Genomic DNA, 21,024 nt, shown 5'->3' with positions numbered 1-21,024 from the left:
GATGTGGTGCTTCGCACGCTCACCTCACAGTAACAGGGTTGTGGGTTTTTCACATTCTCTGTGTGTACTGTATATTCCTGGTCCCTGATCACTCAGAGTTAGATCGCACTGGCTCCAGGGCCCTGCAACCCTGAACATGATATAAGTGGTATTGAGAGGATGGATGGATGTGTTACAGACCTAATACCATATTGTAAACGGTAAAGTAAAACCTATATTTATCAAATAATATAGTTAAATATAGTGAAATAGATATCACATGTGTTAATGAAATCTTCATGAAAACTGTAAGGGTGAAAATGTACTTTAACCTGCTGTGAAGAACTTAACTGCACTACTCACACTCTCCATGTGGTGGCAGTGTGAGACATCTGTGCGCGTGTTCCGGCAAAGAAGAAAGAAAATAAGCTCCGCCCACATTCCGTGTCTCTTCCGGCTGCGGCCATAACAGCACGTTTTATTCATTCTGGGCTGTTTATATTTTTATCCCGTTCTACCCATGGGCCGTATTTTTAACCAGTGACGCGGCGACGGTCTTCGTCTCCACTTACACGCAGCTTCGGTCAGACTTTCACTGAACACACCGAAGCCATGGATGAAGTGGAGACAACAGAGGAGCTGCTGGCGAAGCAGCACCGCAAGGAGAAGAAGGACCTGCAGGGTTTGTTACTGCTCCTTTATCATGTGGACGGACAGTTTCGTTCTTTTATGCATGAAGTCTATGTGTCACGAATCTTTTGTCTCTTGGTGGCGACCGGCAACTGTAATTATTGGTGGTTGTTGTTGTTGTTGTTGTTGTTGTTGTTGTTTAAACAAAACACATACAATACTCCCAAGTTATTTACACATTCACTCCTGCACCATGTTTCCCTCTACCAGGTCACAGAATATGTAGTGTCGGATGAATATTGACGCAGTATCGAAGGCTGTCTCTCAGCACACGCCAGATTTGATGGAAACATTCAAGCTATTATTGTAACCGTAATTGATTTATTGATGCCAAAATATGAACTGTATCAATCAAAGACAAAAATGCTGTCTGTGATAAAGCGAAACTGAGGTGTAACTGAAGGCTGTGAAACTATGACACTATACATACTGTAATAAATACACTTTTTACATTTACACCATGTAAATAGTGTAATATTGGCTTTATTATGACCACTCATGACAGAAAACAACCAGAATAGTTTTAATTGTCATTTTTTAAAAACTATGGAAATTGTAGATACAGTCCAGGCCTGTGCCACTGCTTAAATGTATAAAGGAGGGAGAAAGTTTAAAACACGACAATTGATTAATAAAAAAAAAAAAAAAACTCCACGCTCATGCAGCATAAAACAGTCAGTAATTGCACTTTCATTTCAGTTGTAAGGATCTGTTTAATCTGATTATAGCCCTGGAGTAAAAGCTAATTTCTGAGTCTGTTTGTCCTGGTTTTTAAATGTCCTGTACCGTCTGCCTGAGGGTGGAACAGGGGGTTACCATAGTGGGATTGGCCCGAGAGGATGAGCTGTGCCCTCTTGAGGCACACATTAAAAAAAACAAAACACAAGCCTTAAAGGCATTTGATTTTTTTTGTTGTTTCCTGTAATTAACAAGAAATCACCTTGTTTCCTTCTGCAATATCCAGCAGCATCTGAAAGCTCAATTTTGCCCTGTGTGTGGGTGTTATCGTGGTCACACAGTCTGACTTTGTGCCGCCTCATTTTCAGCTAAAATCCAGAGCATGAAAAACGCTGTGCCCAAAAATGACAAGAAAAGAAGGAAGCAGCTGACGGAGGAGGTCGCCAAACTCGAGGCAGACCTCAGTCAGAAACACGAGGAGGAACTGGGGCAGCTCGATTCTGAAACTGACACAAAGGTAAATGCTTTCATTCACATCGCTCACAAATAAAAGCCTGCAGACACAGTTTGTCTTGGATCTTTGAGTAGAACAACGAGCTGCAGCAGACGGCGTTTTTGCGAACCATCGATGAGTATTAGTAGTGCCGGCAACAATTTCTAACAATTTGAAGAGCTCAACCTCATCATGTCTGTTCAATCTTACAAGGTGGAAGTGGTGATAAATGGAATGGAGGCCATGACAGTTGAAGCTGAAGAACAAGACGAGGCCAAACAGCCGCGAGTCACCAAGGCCCAGAAGAGAAGAGTGAGATGCAGTTTCATGTCTTTCTGTCTGCAGCTGTACAATAGAAAAAGTTAATAACTACAATATTTAGCCCCAAAAAACCCAACATTTTGACCAACAAAGGAAGGACACGACAGTAACAGGATGTGCTGTTTTGTAGTTTGTTGATAGTGTTTGTGTATAGTATCAACCGTCTGTTTGCTTAGTTTCAATCATGATTTTAAATACTAAATCCATATCTTGTATTCAAATAATGTACAGGAAAAGAAGGCCGCCCAAGAAAAGGAGAGAGAGAGCAGGATAGCAGAGGCCGAGGTGCAGAACCTGCAGGGGGTCAGACACCAGGAAGGGTTGAAGCTCGCTCAGAAACTCGGCCAGCTGAAGCTTCAGATCAAGGAGATCCCGTCTGATGGTCACTGCATGTACCGAGCTGTCAAAGAGCAACTGGCACAACAATCAAAGGTGCGTATTGCTATAAGAGTAATGTCACTGTCACTACAGTTTGAATCCACAACCTTATTAAACCTAAAATGCTCTGGGCGGCTCAAGTTTGCACCGGCACTCTCGTCGAGGTGCCAGAATTACTTCGTTATTGCTTTAATTGTAACAGAGGTGCTCATGTTATTGCGTTCCCCGCCGTTGTAGCCGGAGTCCACGATGAGTGTGAAAGATCTCCGAGCACGCACAGCTGAGCACATGAGAAGCCACGCTGACGACTTCTTGCCTTTCCTCACCAACGCAGACACTGGCGACATGTACACAACAGGTTCGACTTTTCACTTTGTTTCACAAAGAAAATACCCACTGTGTTGTTGGAGTAAGTCTATACATACACACACACATACACTTTTATTATTCATTTTTTATTTTCTCATTCGTTGGAATCTGTGTCGTATTCCCCAGATGAGTTTGAGAAGTACTGCAGCGACGTGGAGCACACAGCAGCTTGGGGAGGGCAGCTGGAGGTGAGGCCCTTCAATCATGTTCTAAACTTTCATATATTTCATTGGGTGAAAACAATAAATCACTTTTTTTTTCCTTCTTCTTCTTAATTTCACAGCTACGAGCTTTGACCAAAGTTCTTCACCTGCCAATCGAAGTGATCCAGGCTGACTCTCCCTCTATAAAAATTGGAGAGGAATATGACGGTGAAACCATCACCCTTGTGTAAGAATGCTCGTCTTTATTGTTTAATGTCTGTTCACGGGTAATTAGTATTTGATTATCATCCTTCTTGATGCCTCAAATGTATGTGGTTGAATTATGTTGCTCATTCAGACTAATCAAGAATGTAGAAGTACACAAAGTAACCTACATTGTATGCATTGAAAAGTGCCATTGAGACACCCAATTGTAACTAGAAGCTCCTAATAGCAACAATAAATCAAAGCTGCTCATCCCACAAAGGCATCTCGCTTAGAAATGTGGCACCATTTAAAATGAGACTAAACGGAGACATTTTTCCTCATCCGTCTGCAGCTACATGCATCACGCCTACGGTCTGGGGGAGCACTACAATACCGTGGAGCAGCTGAAGGACCCAGCCAGTGTGGAGGACAGCTGAGAGGCTGTTCAGCGTCGGCTCGATTGAAACCTGTGTGTGCGTGTGTGTGTGTGTGTATGTTTGATGGAGAACGTGCTCAAACCGTTAACAAAAAGGACATTTCAATGCGGACGTATCCGAAAGGTGACCCCCATTTCCGAGACATAATTAAGCTTTTAACAGACTCGTCTGGGTGTTTTCAGATGGGTTTGGTGCCGAGTGATAGGGTCACCGTTTCAAAGTGGGGAACAAGCGAGCGGGCAAGGTGAAACCTTGATGGATATCCCCCATTTCTGAAAATATTACCGTTGCGCTAATGAGAGATGGCATCGAGGGCTGTTTGACGTATCACTTGTTTTACATTGGACACCCTTGGGTTAAACTAATGAAGCCCTCAGGTCCCCCCCCCTGCAGCACGTTTTAATAAATCAAATGCACTTGAGAGGTGGAGGACATGAGAGCTGTTTTAAGATGCACGTCACCTCACCATATGTCAACATTTGGGTTGTTGATCTTTTTCAGTCTTCTTGAATTGAACTGAAAATGGCATGTTACACTTTTATCAATAATTAATAAATAAGTACAACAATAATAAGGTGAGGTTGTGTTTGGGTATTAGTGATGAAACTAACATTTTATCCTTTACCTGATGAAGAGGCGAGCAGCAGTGTTGCAGGTGCTACGTATGCTGAGGATGAACTTTATGAAAGCATTTTAGGCACAAGTTTTAGTGTCCATCTTCACTTAAAACAGGTCGTTCATGATGGTTTGTGGAGTTTGGTCCTTGTCATATACTACCCGAGGTGTCTTGGATCTAGTCTGATTATATATCAGTGAAGTGGATTCCGTGCGTTTGACCACTTTCACCTCTTGTTGGGATTAATGCTGCCAATAGGGCAGTGCGATGCAGGATTGTCTGTGGATGATGTTTCTGCGGAAGATGAGTATGAATGTGTGTTTTGCCCATATGTCAATATGTGACATATCTGATACATTTCAAGTGAAAAGGTAATCAAGCTCATCTAAATACGTTTGTATTTCTCCCACGGCGAAACGGCTAAAACTCATGGATCTTATTTATGTCTGTGACAAAAAATGCATTTTTCACACGAACATTATTGGAAATGTCATTGAAAAGTGTGTCAATAAACAGTGTCATTACAAATGGGACTTTCAATGTTTTCAATGTACAACAATATTGACCAAGTTCCCAGAATAACAGTTTACTAGTTCGCCTCATGGCCAAAGCGAGGACGAATTCACAAAAAACAAAACAAAACAAAAAACAACTTCCCTTTTAGACACCTTTCACTTGCATGTTTCCCACTGGTGATTAGGATCTCTTCCTTTGATGTCTTCCCTCTTGCTTATACAAGCAGCATGATCTTTAATTTAATCCAAATATGAACGAATAACATACATTTCTACCAAATACAAACTTCAAGTAATAAACTAAATTTGACAGTTGGACGGATACTTCTGTTTAGTAGAATTCAGCTGCTCATCCCACGCAAAAAGAAAATAAACTTGTTTCCAATTGTATAAGATGCCAATAAGTATTTTTAGAGGAAAGAAATAACCACAAATTTTCGGAATTTCTTATGGAATACTGGGGATTATTCCTTGAAGGTGCTGCTATACATCATTTGGCCACTGGGTGTCGCCGCCGCCGCAGAGACAAGTTTAGAAGCGTGCAGTCGCTATGGACACGCGACAGTCCCAAAAACTTGTGAGAAATGGACGATCGAGAGGCGATGGTTCGGCAGTCGGTGGTCAGAGCTTTGTATGGCGGCTCAAAGTCTCTAAATTTAAGCTCAAAGAGAATCCAGGAGGTTCCCGAATGTGTCTCCAGGTTGACCGACCTGTCAGTCCTCCTGTTGAACAACAACTCCATCGCGCGCCTCCCCGCGGAGCTGCGCGCTCTACGACAAGTGAGTCTGTCTCCCGTCTGTTTGCTCGGGGCTCATCTCCTTACTGGAAATTTGCCAAGCTCGCTCTTGGAAATGTTTTACGCATCACGCAGATTTGTGATTAAATACTTTTCCTCCTGCGATGCCTGCAAGCTGACTGAACTGAATTTGGGGAATAATGCCCTGGAGGAGGTTCCTGCTGTGCTGGGCCATCTGGAGTCCTTGAAAAAACTGTACCTGTTCAGAAACCAAATTACTGTAGTGCCTCCCGATGTGATAGGTGGGTTTTCTCACTGTTCTGCATGATTAAAATAAAGTGTAAGTTGTCTCTTTTTTTATTGAGGCCTGCCGATGTGGATGTTTTGCAGGGGGGCTGACGAACCTGGTTGTTCTCAATCTGAACCACAACCGGATTCAAAGACTTCCCCCAGAAGTTAAACGGTACGTGGATGACACCACAGTATCCCTCAAGACAAATAATAATAATAATTAAAAAAAGCTTATGAATCTGAGTGTCATCTCCCGTTCAGATTGAAAAGGCTTCAGCACCTCAGTGTCCTGGACAATAAACTGGAGGAAATTCCTGTTGGTCTCGGTCGTCTTTCCCGTTTGTCTGAGATTAACCTAAATTCCAACGAGCTGTCGTGGCTACCGAAAGAGCTCTACAAGTGTAAAGAACTGACAAAGATTTATGTTGCCAGAAACAAGCTGAGCAGTCTACCAGAGGTGGGTGAAGCTCTCCTGAGATGGTAGGAGTCTTCTTATCACATCACGAGTTTCTTTTCTATTTTATTTTGTTTGGTTTCAAAGAAAATCATTATTTTTTAACTTATTAATTAGATGCTTTGCACTATAAGTTAATACAACTCTTATTTCTTTGCAAGTTAATACAAAGACACAATGTTGACATAGATAAGGCACTTGTAATTACAGAGTTGTGACCGAACCTCTATCTTTTCACCGGGAGATCATTTGGTTTAATTTTTCCTCTTAGGGGATTGCATCACTTGCAAAACTCCAAGTTCTGGATGTTGCCGGGAACCAGCTGTCGATGTTCCCCATCGAGGTATTCTACTCGGCGCCATTTGAACCCAACTCACAATGAGGCCGTTCTAAGTATTGAAATGTAAACTCACTGTCTTACCTGTATAGTTTCACCTGCTGCCCCTGAAAGAGCTGTACTGTGAAGGAAACCGGTTTGTGCAGCGTGAGCCTGTGCCGTCAGTGCAGGATGCTGAGGTCTTCTCTTTAAAGGCAGGTATCTCTGATGGATTGATGGATACATGTTGTTTCCCCAAATCCTTGTCATGTGTCTCATTTTTTTTTTCTCTTCTCATCGTTACAGGAACTGGTTGCCAGATTTGTTTTGCAGGAGGATCAGAAGAAGTTCTCTCTCATCCACATGATGCTTCCTCACTACCCGACTCTGACCAGCCTGTTGACCAGAAGCAGCCGCTGCTCAGTCTGCCGGGGCCCCGTCCTCTCTACCTGGCTGGAGTGTGTTCATTTTACAAGTCTGAAGGTAGGTCATTTCGACTAAATATATATGATTAGTTAGTTAGCAAAGGCAGGGTAGAACCTGGACACACACATATTCTCACCTATGGGAAAGCGTGAGGCATTAGCCTCAAGTACATGTTATTTATTTATTTAGTTTTTATCATATTTTCATCTGATATCTGGAGCGCCTCAGCAACAAAAAGCCCCAACACATGAACACGTCCAAATAACAGGGCATCGCTATGTTTGTTTGTTTTGTGTGTGTGTGTTACAGGATGTTAAAGTAAGGTCTTTGCTGACGGTTCCTGTTCGCGCTCTGCTCTGTTCATATAAGTGCTTTAACTCTGATGGACACCCCTACTATGGTGTTACAACAAGATAAAATAACAACTTCGTCATAAAGGTATTTTTCCTGATTTTTCACCATCGTCAGTTATTGTTTGTCCTTCAGGTAACATAAATGACAGTCAACACTTCAGTCACTAGATGGCAGCAAGGGAACATCATAGTTTGCAGCCATCGTAGACGTCAGAATAAAGAGGAAAAAGGTGAATTGTGGTCACTATATCAGAACAAACGTTGCTACATTTACATACGAAGCGGCTTTGCGTGATATATTATTTATACATGATTTAAACCCAACCGATGGCAGTATATGCCTATTTAAGCAGGCATGAATTTAAATACCTGCTCCCTAAATGTATTTAGTCTGCTCAACATATAAAGTCCTAATCTCTCAGTGCATTTGACATATATTTGTTTTTGTTTTTGTTTTTTTAATGAATCTGTGGAGATCCTTGTCTCTTGTTTTGCACCAAGGCTTCATAGCTGCACCATCTCAATCTCCAACCTCCAGCCAGTGGCATCTGTTCCAAGCTGCCAGACAAGAGAATGACAGAGAGAGGGAGGGATGGAGAGAACTTCATTTCTAGCAAATTAATTTCCCATCCACGCCTCCAGAGCTTACTAGCTCCTTCGCTAGCTGCCGCTGCCGCTGCTGCGTGTGTCTGCTGAGTCGGAGCCTCATGCATAATGCATCAGGTTTAATTGCAAACCCAGAAACTAATGACTTTGGACTGGTTAACAGCAGGGGAGCCATACATCTCGAGCAAACTGAATGAAAAATCAGCTCAGAGGAGAGAGAAAAAGGAGCCTAGCCCCTAATTGATGAATAATTGAAGCGGCGAGCTACAGGGCATAATTGTGACATTTTGTTTCAATCAATTTCCAAGTGGTGTGGGCGAAAAGTGCACTTAAAGGAAAAAGGCAATGACAATGAATGAGAGCGAGAGGGAGAGTGAGAGAGAGAGAGAGAGAGTGGATAGTGTTGGAAATGGACATTGTGTCTTCAGTCATCGCGATGACATTTTCAGGGGTAAAAGACCCGAATGGACAAAATGACTTTTGTCTTTATCTCCCTTTCATATTGTGGGTTCTTCTGACAAACTCCTGTTATGCCACTGTGGAGGCCACTTTTGTTCCTTTTCACTTTGCGTTTCTAAAAAGAAAGAATGAAAAGCGAGGCTGCCCGAGTGGACATGTTTGTGTTTCTGGCAAAGCCTGAGTTCTTTCTTCAGTCAGTTGAGTTAGTTAGCTGTCAGTGTGTGAAGGCTTACAGCTAAGTCGGCCATTGTGGGCAGAACTAAACATTACACTGGTCTTGTCTTGAACTTGTTGGCATGGAGTGAATAAAACCGGGGCCAGAGAGAAAGAGAAACAACAAGAGCCACGGGGCTGTAACATCATCTAGATCTGACTCATTGGCTCTGCAGTGTTTTTTTTTTCTTTAAACAGATGTATGACAGTATGCTTATGTTTACAAAATGTGATTAAATCTCCACTAAAAAAACCAACTGAAAGCATGTAATGTCACTGGCTCTGCCTGCGACATTCACATATTCAGGATTTGATTACCGGCGAGCCTCAGCAGAGTGTATAGTTTCACCAGCCTGATCAGTGTTTAAACCAGCTTTTGCATTCGACGTCAAGTTTTTAGTCTCTCAGACAGAGTTGTGCAAACATCCTTTTTGCCTAAAAATGTTACATTACCCATGAGTAATTACACTGGATACTATCATATTGCCTTTTAAGTCCAACGTGAGTTTATTATAAATATGCAGCACTTCACAGAGAAATTTAGCATGCTTACATCACTACTGACTCGCCTCCTGCCTCCAGTGCTGGAAGAAAACTGTATGCTCACAAATCTGCCTTCAAACTTTTTAAAGGCATAATTACTGTTACGAAGTTTCTACCGGCACGAGTTTGTCCTTGCTGTTTGGATTTCACAGCTAATGATACACGACTTCAAAGAAATAGAGAAAATTCTCGCTAGAAGCTCACAATAGAACACGTTAAGTGGTGTATGTGAAGCCAGCTGATAAATAGGTCATGCCGTTCTCCTGGCATCACACTAATGGGTGAAAGGCCAGCAGTGTGTGCCTTCTTGCGGGCAGCAGATGTTGGATCCCGCAGCAGTGGAGCAGAGGCTGCGGCTGCGGCGGCGGCGACGGCAGCGGCGGCACCAGCTCAGTGGCCCCGGGACTCGTCTGTTAGTTGGTCTGATGTCTGGTGTTCGCCGTCGTCCTTTTATTCACGTATGCATGCACCTCTTTGACTCACCAGCAGGAAAGCAAACAATCACATCACCCGCTCTCCATATTATCACAATAACGTTGCCCCTCTTTACTTTCATTATCTTCACTACCCCCCCAAACACACAAACACACACACACACACTGTTTCCATATCACTGAGTCGTCCCTTATGATTCAGAGAGCCTTGTGTGGTTTTTTTTTTGTTTTGTTTTTTTTTCCCTGTACACATTTGTTTCTTAAAACCACGCGCGGCGTGATTGACGTCTATGGAAATGAGGGGGTTGCATCCTCAAAGGAGACACCATACGGATGGGAGCAGCACACTGACGAGAGGCATCTACAAAAGGCGCTTGTAAATTCCTGACATGCCTAACATATGTTAATGAGCCTTTCTCTCACTCTGATATAATTACTGCGAGGGGATATTGCCTTTGGTGAAAATATCGGTCTCGCATGGCATGGCTACCTCGTGGGGGTGAGAAAGAAAAAAAAAATGAAGAAGACGAAGTAAAGAATGATAAAGTAGGGGTGCATAAATTCTCATTTACCATGCTTGGAGGTAAAGAGAGTGATGTTGGCAAATTCGCCCAGGATGATGTATTGGGAAGAAGGCACCTCGGGTTCATTACATACTTCTTTGTTAAAGTGCTTCCTACAGCCTCATGTCGTTTGTTAGCGGGTATTTAGTCTGTCTTGTCATTTGGAGCATTTACTTAGAAAGTCTTCAGAGGATCCGCTGGAGCTGCATTGCATCTTGGGGCTGGAAAGCCAATTGAAACATAAGCAAAGATCCTGCTGCCATTTAATTGACCGTCGATTTCATTCTCCCTCTCGATAGTATGTGTATGTGTTTGTATTGTGTGTGAAACATTTAAACATAATGTCCATTATTATCATTGCATATGGTGCAATGCCATTCATTTGCAAGTGTTTCCAGCTGATTTCCGTGTGACGTGTCTTACTACAGCGCATTCAGTCACATTCAGAGACTCGAATATAAGTGATCCATGATTGCGGTCTTCACCTCAGAAGAATGATTTGACACCAGCTCACCCTGGTACCTCCTTCTCCCTCTTCAGGGCAGCAGCAGCAGCGCTTCTATTAAAATGAGTAGAATTGATTGCTGAAGTAGGGTCCTTATGGGTGGGGGGGGGGGGGGGGGGTGAAAAAAAACAGCATTCGATAGTGAGCAGTAGACCAGTGTCATCGCCAGGAGTGTGCACCACTCCAATCAGTACAATCTATTGTTGTGCATTGCTGCCCATGACAGATCTTGGTATCGAGCCACTGGCACAGCACCAGGGCATTGTCTGCATGATAGCTGCACAATCAATTCTGTCGTGCTACTGAAAAGTGTGGCCGCTAGGGGGCAGTGTGTTTCTCTGCTTGTTCCCAAGCAGATGGCAAAGAGATGCACTGTTGCCCAGCACACCGAGACATTCCTGATGAATCTAAGAGATAGAGCAGATAATAGAAGCAAGAACAATGGGCTGGTATTGGAATTCAAAGCTTAATTGAAATCTAAGCATCAGATCAAAGCCTTGAAAAAAAAAGCATCTTTGACTATTAAATCAAACAAATGCAACCAGAGATTCCTGGGTGAAAAAAAAAGTGAAAGTTTCTTTGCACTCATTGTTGCATATCAATAGAAAAAAAAAAAAGGATGGCACCAGCTGTACAAGACAATAGCCCTACAAGCTCTTCATCAGAATCGGCACAATGCAACAAAAGAGCTTCCTTGATATAGATTAGAAAGTAACAAGAAATGATCCGAGACAAGCTAACCTTGAAATGCACCAGACTATGAAAAGATGTTACAAAGCAAAGTCACCCAGATGTACCAGTCTAATAACCCGGCTTCCTCCCATCCTCTTTTTCCTCTCATTTCACGTCACCATATAGTTTATAAATATCAGCCTGAATAGCAGCAAGTGAAGCGTCTGTCCTTTCAGGTTACGGGGAAGTGGTGCCATTACTGAACTATTCCTCATTAGGGGACTTTTGAGACGTGAGCTTGGCCGTCAGACCAGCTCCTCAATGGCAGTTCTGGGTCACCACCAACCACCAACCAACTGCAACAACACCATTACCAGGCTGCATTTGTTGCAGGAATAACCGCCCTTAAAAAGCTGAGCAGTAACTTCAAAAGAACAAATAAACCTTTAATCTTTTGAATGTGTGAATGTATTTCAAAGTTTCCCCGGATTTATTAATAACAGGGACCATGGAGAGCGATAGAGATTGTGCGTTTATGATGATTTTTTTTTTTTTTTTTCTTCCAAGAGAGAGCAACTGTTTATTTATTTGGGAAAATGATCTAAAGGCAGAATGAAGCTGGAAGCGATGTAGATGCAGTATTATGTTTTTTTGAAGTTAAGACATTTGATAGTTCACTGAGCAAGATGTGACGGTTTAAGATGTGCGTTATACTATTTTCCCCAAGAATAATATTTCATGCCTTCTTAGATATTGACTTTATCTGATTCAGTATTCAAAACAATCTGTCAACCAAAAACAAAAAACAAAAAAAAAAATACTGCCTGTCATATCCACAGTGATGAACATGCTGAGTGGGCCCGAGGATGTCCTTCAGTTCCAACTCCACTCCACTCATCATCAATGTGATTGACAGCGGACAATCTCAAAACACAGTTTCGAGGTCACACGATGGCCAATGGAGCGTGCCGGCGATAGTGAGGTAGCGGGCGGGTGGGACACCAGGTAGCGGCATCTGGTCTCCGGGTTTTTCTAGAACACACACTGCCTGTGGCGCTGCAGGCTTGGCTGGCCGAACATCTGTCTGCGGCGTGCGGGCCGGCTGGATGAGCAGACCTGCAACCCAACCAACCAGCCAAATGAACGTCCTGCACACATGAATGTCCTTCAGGAATATGTGGGTTAATGTCTCTGTTCCATCCCCGTTGGAGTTTCTTTATTCCTGTCTGTCATTTTCCGCGGAGCTGCTGTCATTGTTTGTTCTTTGTTCTCCGGTAATCCCCGAAGATAAAGAGCACATCCTCTAAAGTTTCATGTTTTGTTAATGATTCTTTTTTTTTTTTTGAAAGCAAATGGAGCAGCAATAACTGCTCATTCCAATAAAGCAGAATGTGTTGTACACATTTTTTTTTGTACAGTAAGATGCCATGTATATCCTTAACACCGAATAATTTTACATAATCCTGAATATATAAAAGGTTCCTTTGTTGCTCAGCTGTATTTTCTCTCCCTCGAGCCAATATGTCTTCCATTTCTAGCCCACTTGGTGCTGTAAACAAACATTACATGAATGCAAACTGAGAGAATCCAAGGCAGCATTCCTTGTTCTATTTGCTGAGGATATTTCTTCATAACTGACTGTGTGTGTGTGTGTGTGTGTGTGTGTGTGTGTGTGTGTGTGTGTGTGTGTGTGTGTGTGTGTGTGTGTGTGTGTGTGTGTGTGTGTGTGTGTGTGTGTGTGTGTGTGTGTGTGTGTGTGTGTGTGTGTGTGTGTGTGTGTGTGTGTGTGTGTGTGTGTGTGCGTGTGTGTGTGTGTCTATTGTCATGCTGCAGCAGGAGTCAGGGCGAACCTGCTGGTTCTACATCACTGCTGCGTATCTACACACCTGAAGTGGCAAAGAAAACACTATTATTATTATTATTATTATTATTATTATTATTATTCTACTGGTTGCATTGCGAAGCTGTATTTAGCTGTTCAACATTTTAACATACTATTGTTTCATGAAACACAAACTAAAACTGAAAATGATGGGAATGTCATATGTTTAAGGAAACACAAGGGAATTATAGGTTTATTACCAGGTGATGCTGCAAAATTTGAAGTTAAAGAGTCACCCTCCAGGCTGCAGCGGGAAGGAGATTTTATTGTATAAACTAGTCTATGGCGCCAGTTGTTTAATAGATACACAGCAGGCATTCGACAAATACTTGAATATTATTTTACAAATTTTCATCCTTCACATATTTCACACGGTTATTTTTAAAGACTCAACTCGTTTTATGTGCAGCCTCAAAAGACTTCAAACAGTCGCGAGGTTAGGAGCGCGTAGGTAGTGAAAAGAGTTTGGTATTTCTCTGCTCAGAATGACAAGGACCTGCTGTGAGACGAGGCGCAGTCGTCGTAACCTCGCCAGGATAATTGAAGATACCTTGCCGTCACTGTCACGCCAATCAAGCGTTCGTGTGTTGTTTTTCTGCGACGAGGGGTAAACATTCCTCTGATAATTAGAGCAAAATTCAATTATTCAAAAGGCGACCATTTACAGGAGGTTTCAGTGAATCCAAAACATTATTTATAGGACTTTTCTAAAAAAGCGAATGTCTTCGACATGGGTTAAGATCACCTTTCTGGGCACAAAACTTATTTTAGCTTGAGTTGCATGCATGAGTTTCACCAATAGGTGTGAAAACAACAACAACAACAACAACAAAAAAACAATACTGTAACGGCAACACTTCACACAGCTCCGTCCAACAGAAAAGAGCAGCATGATGCATCACGCCCGCTTGCCCCCTTCTAATCCAGCCTTGCCGACAACAGATGGCCGTCTCTCCCACAATGCCATTCGGTCGCAGATGTCAACAGAAGAGGTGACAAACACTCTGCAGGTGTCTGTCCCTCTGCATCCACGGTGTGTGCGCTCGCGCTTTGTTTGTGTGTGTGTGTGTGTGTGTGTGTGTGTGTGTGTGTGTGTGTGTGTGTGTGTGTGTGTGTGTGTGTGTGTGTGTGTGTGTGTGTGTGTGTGTGTGTGTGTGTGTGTGTGTGTGTGTGTGTGTCTACAACTGGGGACAAAGAGCATCTTCCTCGCAGGGAGAGGAGTATGTAATTGATAGCAGAGGACAACCTGCAGGAAGGAAGTGCCGTCATATGCTAAATGGATGGGTTGGCACAGTCTCGCGCAAAGTTTCTGGACAGATGGACGAAGAGTCGTTACTCATTGTGTCTCTCATGGAAGATCTCTCTTACTGAGCAATAAGTCGTGTTTCTAGAAGTACTGAAATCTGCAAAGCGAGGTGTCAACTTGTTTGTTTGTTTGTTTGTTTCTCCGGCCAATCCCTTTCTCTCTTATATCTTCTCTCCAGAAACTCTGCCACGTCTGAGTTCGGTAGCTCAGAGGTTTCCTTTCTACGCTCCATTATTTTCCAATCTTTGCTCACGAGGGATCAGTTTCTTTCTCTGCCTGTAATTGGCAATACATTAAAAAAAAAAAAAAAAAAGCATAATTGCAATGTTGCTTACGTCTTCATGTTTTGCATATGAATCAAGGTCTTTACAAGTTCTGCAAAAAACTTTACGGCAGACAATGAGAATCTGCTGCGCGAGTTGCAATATACCGTGCTTTCGGCGTTGGCCCGCCTTTCGACTGCACTGTGCAATCTGTTCCGGTTGCTGTTCCCTGTGTGCTGGCCAGGCCAGGTGTGGTGTTTGGCAGGGGCGAGCGGAGACAGGTGAGCAAGCTGCTGGCCAGGTGCCCTCCAGAGGCTCGCTAGACTGACCAGGTACCAGATGGCTTCGGAGCGCCAGCAGGCCGGCAAGTACACTAATACACACATGTGAGAACACACACACACACACACACACACACTTACTCATGCAACTCGCCCACATAATATATACACAGAAAACTGATGTGTCTAATAAAAATGAGGACATGAGGAAACATTGAAGCTCTCCAGTGAGTTTGGAAGTGAAATGCTAAATGTGCTTTTAAAATTCTTCTTTTTTTTTTTTTACTGTTCTCTCTCAAAGATCAAGGTACAACTCTTGCAAAGTACTGCAGTGTGAACTATCACCACCACATAGCTCACATAAATGTCTCTCACAAAGTCTAAAGACGGACTATGTCGGGTCCATTTTTCAGTTTATGGTTTGTGTGAAAGATTCGCTGTATGGAAACTAGCTCCAGTCTAAACCGATAATATACACCGAGGATTCACATTTTATGTCAGTTCATTGAATTGGCAAAATGCATCATGCATAATTTAATGTGGATTGAAGTATTTTTGATCCGCTGTTTACAAAAATGTTCATGCAACATAAGCGTACACAAGTAAATTCCATATTTTGTTGGCTGCATGTAATTCTACATAATAATTAGGCCCCAGCACATAAAAATTTCACGATCAAAACTGTATTTGGTTGCATTCTTTCTGAATTGTCTGAAATGGAGCATGACATGATCACATTTCCATTTTGATGCCTTGTCATATAAATCATCCTTAGTTACTACCTTGCTCTCCACAGCTGTAATGGTTTGTGTTGGACTGAGGATTTGTTTCTCCAGCTTTGAGAATCCGTCCAAACTCGTTCAGCTTGGCTGTTTGGGTTTGGCTCCATTCAGGTCTAATGTGCTCTGGTTCAAATCAGGTCAAGTTTGATTTCATTCATTTGTTGCAAACAAGATCTGTATTTATATGTTTGCATTAATTTAGCTGAATCCACTACAATGTCAACGTGAAAGAGCCGGCTCATTTTTGTAATCGGCCTATTGAGGCTTTGAATCGAAAGGGTACAAGCAGCTTTAACAGCTTTTCCCAATAACGTAATAGTAAATCAAAGTTAAAGTGACACTATATGAGGTAGTACGTTTAATTGGGTCCACAACAGGGTTTTTTCAGAGGCGAGTTTTGAAAGTTTAATATATTCCATTTTCACTTGTAGCTTGCTGGTAGGTCCACCAAACCTGACAAGACCTGAAGGCTTTTGCTGCTAACAACCCAGCGGCACCTCTATAGGTTAATGCAGCCTTAAGAAACGGTTTAAAGTCGGGAACAAATGCCATCCGAGCTCGTAGCAGCAGGAGCAGGGACTTTGACGCATTAACACAGAAGTACCTGAATGCAATAGATACGTGTAGCGCAGAATATTCAGCCTCCGTACAGACACAATGACAGCCGCTTTTCCCCGCTTTAACTGACGCTTCATAAATCACACTTGTGGGCTTGGCCCGGAGAAGACGGATCGGCCATCTGTAAATATTTATTCAGCATCTCTATAATTAAACAGAGCCAATGCATCATGTCAGGCATACATGTCTGATGATACCAGCTCACACACGGCGTTGAATAATACAGTGGGGAACAGCTTGGTCAAACATTTGTTGTAGATCCAAGAAAGAGAGTCGTAAGACAGACAGACTGAAAGAGAAGAGTGGGAGAGCGATGAAGTGGCGGAGGACAGACGAGTCCAACATGCTAGACTAGTAAATAGTAGACTGATAAATGCAAGATGTCAGTTGACAGCGTGATAGTGGAAAAGAAATCAGCAGATGAAATGATAAATCCAAGATGTTACAGAAGGGACCAGCTGAGAAGAGATGAGAGGCCAGGAACGATGAATCCAGGATGTCAGAGGGAAGACGGAGCGAAGGCAGACAGAGTGGAACGGTCCTCTGGAAGGAAAAGTTTCACCGCAACATTTTCTCGGCGCTGTCGTTTTGGAGGAAAATTGGATTTTACCGATGTGTTCTTTATTCATGATAAACTTCAGAGGGTTTGTGTGGGAGGGAAACAAAGAAGTGCTCTCTGACTTGGCAAAGGCTTTGGGTGTTTGACGAAAAAAGGACAATAAACAAGTATAGAGTCGATGTTAATCGTATTTCAATTTGCGACGTCGCGATACAGATCAGATAATGTAATACGCTCCTCACCTTTGACTCGCAATGGATTTTGCTGTCATTTAAGGTAACAGAGGTAAGTTTACTAGTGCTGCTAAATATTGATGAATTATCAGAACAAATTGGTGATAGGATACATTATAGCAGCATGTAGCATAATTTTCTTTAATGTTCATGATAAATACTTAATTAAATTGATAGATTCAAAGGTATTTCCGCTGAGGTTAATGTGTTCTGCCTCTATTTGTCCATAAGTTTAACCATTTTTTATTTTATTTTTTATTATTATTTGTGAATGCCTTTCATGTTGCTGCAGTACATTTATTAGTATGCCGGGTGTGTCCAGATTTGAATCCATCTGGGAGCTGCCATTTCCGATCTGAGACATTTCACACCGATATAGAACAACGCCGCAACCTCTCCTGGTCCCCTGACAACAAACGGCGGACAATCTTCATCCATCTTCCTTCCCTCTCACACCAATCAAATTTGCGTACCAGGGGGAGAGCAAAGAAGTCCCCATGTATATTTCAACAAAAATATCTCAGCCAATCTGCAATGCAAAACTCTGAGGAATGTGACATTTAGGATGAAAAATTGATTCCATAAACAAACCGCTCACGAATAAATTGCTTTTAATCAAGGCATCACGTTGACATGCCTGCAGTGCTTCTTTCACTTTTTAAAGTAAAAAAAAAAGCAGAATTATTCATACATAACATTGGAATGAATTAATTCTATATTGTCGACTGGGGAAAACCTCATTAAGTAATCCCGCATAAATATTCTATTGGCACTAACCCGCTTTTTACAAGTTTTATCGACTATGACTGATTTTTCACGACAAACATGCAACTTTTGAATAACTGTAAAGTTGATTTACAGCATATATGTTTTTTTCACAAACAAATCAGTGTGTGACAAGATTTATTTATGAAATTATTTCAGGTTTACAAAATAATGTCAATGAAAGAATGAGCTTGAAACAAACTTCCAATCATTCGTGTCCTGTCATTGAAAAACGAATACAGTACAAGTACATTAATTTCCTGCATACATACCGTCATGTAGCCATAAAAATGACTTGCCTAACTTTCCACCGAACCGTGACTCAATCTCAGTCACAGACTTTTCCTCATCTACAAATATAATTTATGTTATGATGTCTTCATTTTTGTCCTGAAATCCCTGTGACGCCTTTAATGTGAGTGTGTTAACAGGTTTAGACAGATTTAAGCATCCAATCATTTAAGTAAAACGCGAGACGCACACACCCACACACACACCCACACACACACACGCACACGCACGCCTGCGCGTACACGTCCACACCATATGTGCCCCCTCAGAGAGATGGATGACGTGCATTCCCATCCCTCTCCTGGGCCGGCGTCCAGGTGCACAACAGCTGGGGAAGCCAGGGGAGAGGGTGCCGGGCGAGGAGGGATGGGGAGACGCAGGTCTCGGGATGGGTTGATGGAAGTGAGGCCAGCGGATATAAGGGATGCTCAGGACTAAGCTATAAATTTCCTCAGGGGTGCTCCGGGTGCTTATGGCATCTCCTTGTCGGTCCAGACAGCAGTGCTAATCTGGGGTGTTGCTGTGGTGGTGAGCCCAGTTTCATCACATACGCTTGGTCACAGTGACTTTTTCTTTTCTTTTCTTTTTTTTTTTTTTTTACCCCGCTGGGCATAAATTCTGCTCTGTACCTTCCACTGTCATTCACTACGGACAGGTTGAGTTGAAAGAAGAAAGCAGTATTGCAATCTGAACAAGAGAATACGTTTATTTAAATGAATAAAAAAAAAAAGAAGAGGAGACTCCCCAAAAGAAACATGTTTCTTGCTGATTTACATTCCGGCTTTGATGTTGCAGTGAGGATTGGGAAATAACTATCAAGTGCACTCCGAAGATATGCTCACGTTCAATACGGCCAGCAGTTGGTCACTTTCACATTCTCATATCTGGCTCCTGTTTCAGTTCATTGGTTCAACACAGCTACTTCTGGGAGCAGACACCTATGTATTACACATCCACAGTTAAGTTTATTCATTGCTGTTCAAGGTACAGGCGAAAAGTCTGAATTTGATTATGGAAACACTGCTTGATGTCAGAATAGAAGACACCCCATAACTCATTTTCTATCTGTAATCGCACATGGATTGATTTGTTTTTCGTCATTACTTGTGGAGCGAAAAGAGTAAAAGAAAATTAATCACTCAGCAGTTTCTGTAAGTAATTGTTTCATTTCAAACAATTGTTTTTGCTTTGTGGCCACACATTTGTTTCAAATATACGTCCTCCTGGAGCCACAGACATTCAAGGTTAAGCTCCATACAGGCCAATCTATCACTGATCGGCCCAACGGGGGGGATAAAACACAATCTACCAACTATCCATATGTTGCGGGGTTTATACGAGGCTTCACGCTGTGTCTATAGGTGGCGGCTGTGTGATATTTGAATGAGATGGGATGGATCCACTGAGTAAGAAGCAGTGCGGCTCAAGATGACTGATGGACTGCGATGTCCCACTGTGTGTCATGGTAAACTGTTTTTGGATGTGATTTGGCTCAGTGGGTTTGGAGTGGAAACAGAATGGACTGGGGGAGAAAATGCTACACGAGGAAAACTCTTCCAAACTCACCACAAGGATTGAAGCGGTATGCAGGAATGGGCTAATGTCAATGTTTAGCACAGCGAGAGTCAACTTTTCCATTCGCAGGAAATCATACGCTGTGTATTTGTATTGACGCGGGAGTTAATCAAATAAGATCTCCTGCGAGCCAGAGCTTGTTTTAACATCCTGAATTGGACGCACATGGACACATATGATCCCTTCAGAGTAATGAGAACACTCCGAATGCACCTTTTCAAAACAAAAGCGTGTCAACTGTTTCGTTGAGACCACACGTGGAAGGCTTCCATGTGTATGTTGCATCTCAGTGTGTCATCCATCACGCGGTTCAAGCCACAGTAGGCAGTGTACTGTGTGTTTGGCCTCGGCTCCTCGTTCAGCCCCCATTAGCCATCAATCACCTCCTCTCCGCTGGCTGCCTGCATGGGACGAGACCTCCTGACTTCACATCCGAGCAAGATGTTCAGTTTGGCACTTAAAACACCCACACGCACTGCACACACCCGCATGCAAACGAGTGAAAACATATACTCGCTCGCCCCACGAAGTCAATGTCAAATGCGGCGGTTCAGGGAAACACTTGCTCGCTGAGAGGTTCGGCGCTCGAGGAATGCAGAGCCGCCTCAAAGGTCTGCCAGGTTTTTTTTTTTCTTTTTTCTCCAAGTGAAGGAGCTTGTTTATCCTGCACAGTTGAGGAGGTGAGAATGTCGAGGCAAGTCTTTATTTACAACTAAAAGGGCAAACATGTCAATTTAGGTGTAATAAGAATTCTAAAATATAATATTTACCTGAAGATCGTTATTTGATAGATCTGACATGAACCGTAAACGATCAAAATACTGAGATTCAAACTGCACCGCGTCAACACTTCGGAGGAGATCGGTTCTATCCGACAGAAATTAAAATCAGACAGTAAAGTGTAGCCCTGTTTATGATCCCATCAGAGTCCCTGTTAATGGGCGGTGGCTTGATTCCCACAGGCAGAACTTGTAGCGTTACCGCGCGACGAGTCACATATGTTATTTTGCCGCTCTTTCAACAACGTTAAAATACTCGACAAACATTCATCGCGCCACGCTCGTCTCATCCC

The 21,024-nt window shown here is 42.7% G+C and overlaps 2 protein-coding genes across 2 annotated transcripts; both read left to right on the top strand.

The window, feature by feature from the left end:
• Window positions 1-455: 455 nt before the first annotated feature.
• On the top strand, window positions 456-4,831 carry otud6b (OTU deubiquitinase 6B). The gene is made up of 8 exons (XM_080515656.1): window positions 456-661; window positions 1,716-1,864; window positions 2,054-2,152; window positions 2,393-2,593; window positions 2,777-2,897; window positions 3,035-3,096; window positions 3,192-3,298; window positions 3,611-4,831. The coding sequence occupies exons 1-8, from the start codon at window positions 592-594 to the stop codon at window positions 3,693-3,695; spliced, it is 894 nt and encodes a 297-aa protein (XP_080371782.1). The 5' UTR covers window positions 456-591; the 3' UTR covers window positions 3,696-4,831.
• Window positions 4,832-5,410: 579 nt separating this feature from the next.
• Window positions 5,411-7,466, top strand: lrrc69 (leucine rich repeat containing 69; the record flags this gene model as incomplete). The annotated part of the gene is made up of 8 exons (XM_080515618.1): window positions 5,411-5,605; window positions 5,738-5,864; window positions 5,953-6,025; window positions 6,115-6,310; window positions 6,579-6,650; window positions 6,737-6,838; window positions 6,930-7,106; window positions 7,359-7,466. 8 exons carry the CDS (start codon window positions 5,411-5,413, stop codon window positions 7,464-7,466), a joined length of 1,050 nt encoding a protein of 349 aa, XP_080371744.1.
• Between the last annotated feature and the right edge of the window lie 13,558 nt (window positions 7,467-21,024).

The sequence above is a fragment of the Blennius ocellaris genome, assembly GCF_963422515.1.
Source record: "Blennius ocellaris genome assembly, chromosome: 20".
NCBI classification, from domain to species: Eukaryota; Metazoa; Chordata; class Actinopteri; order Blenniiformes; family Blenniidae; genus Blennius; species Blennius ocellaris.
The sequence above is the reverse complement of the archived record's forward strand: the minus strand, read 5'-3'. Positions and strand labels throughout refer to the sequence as shown.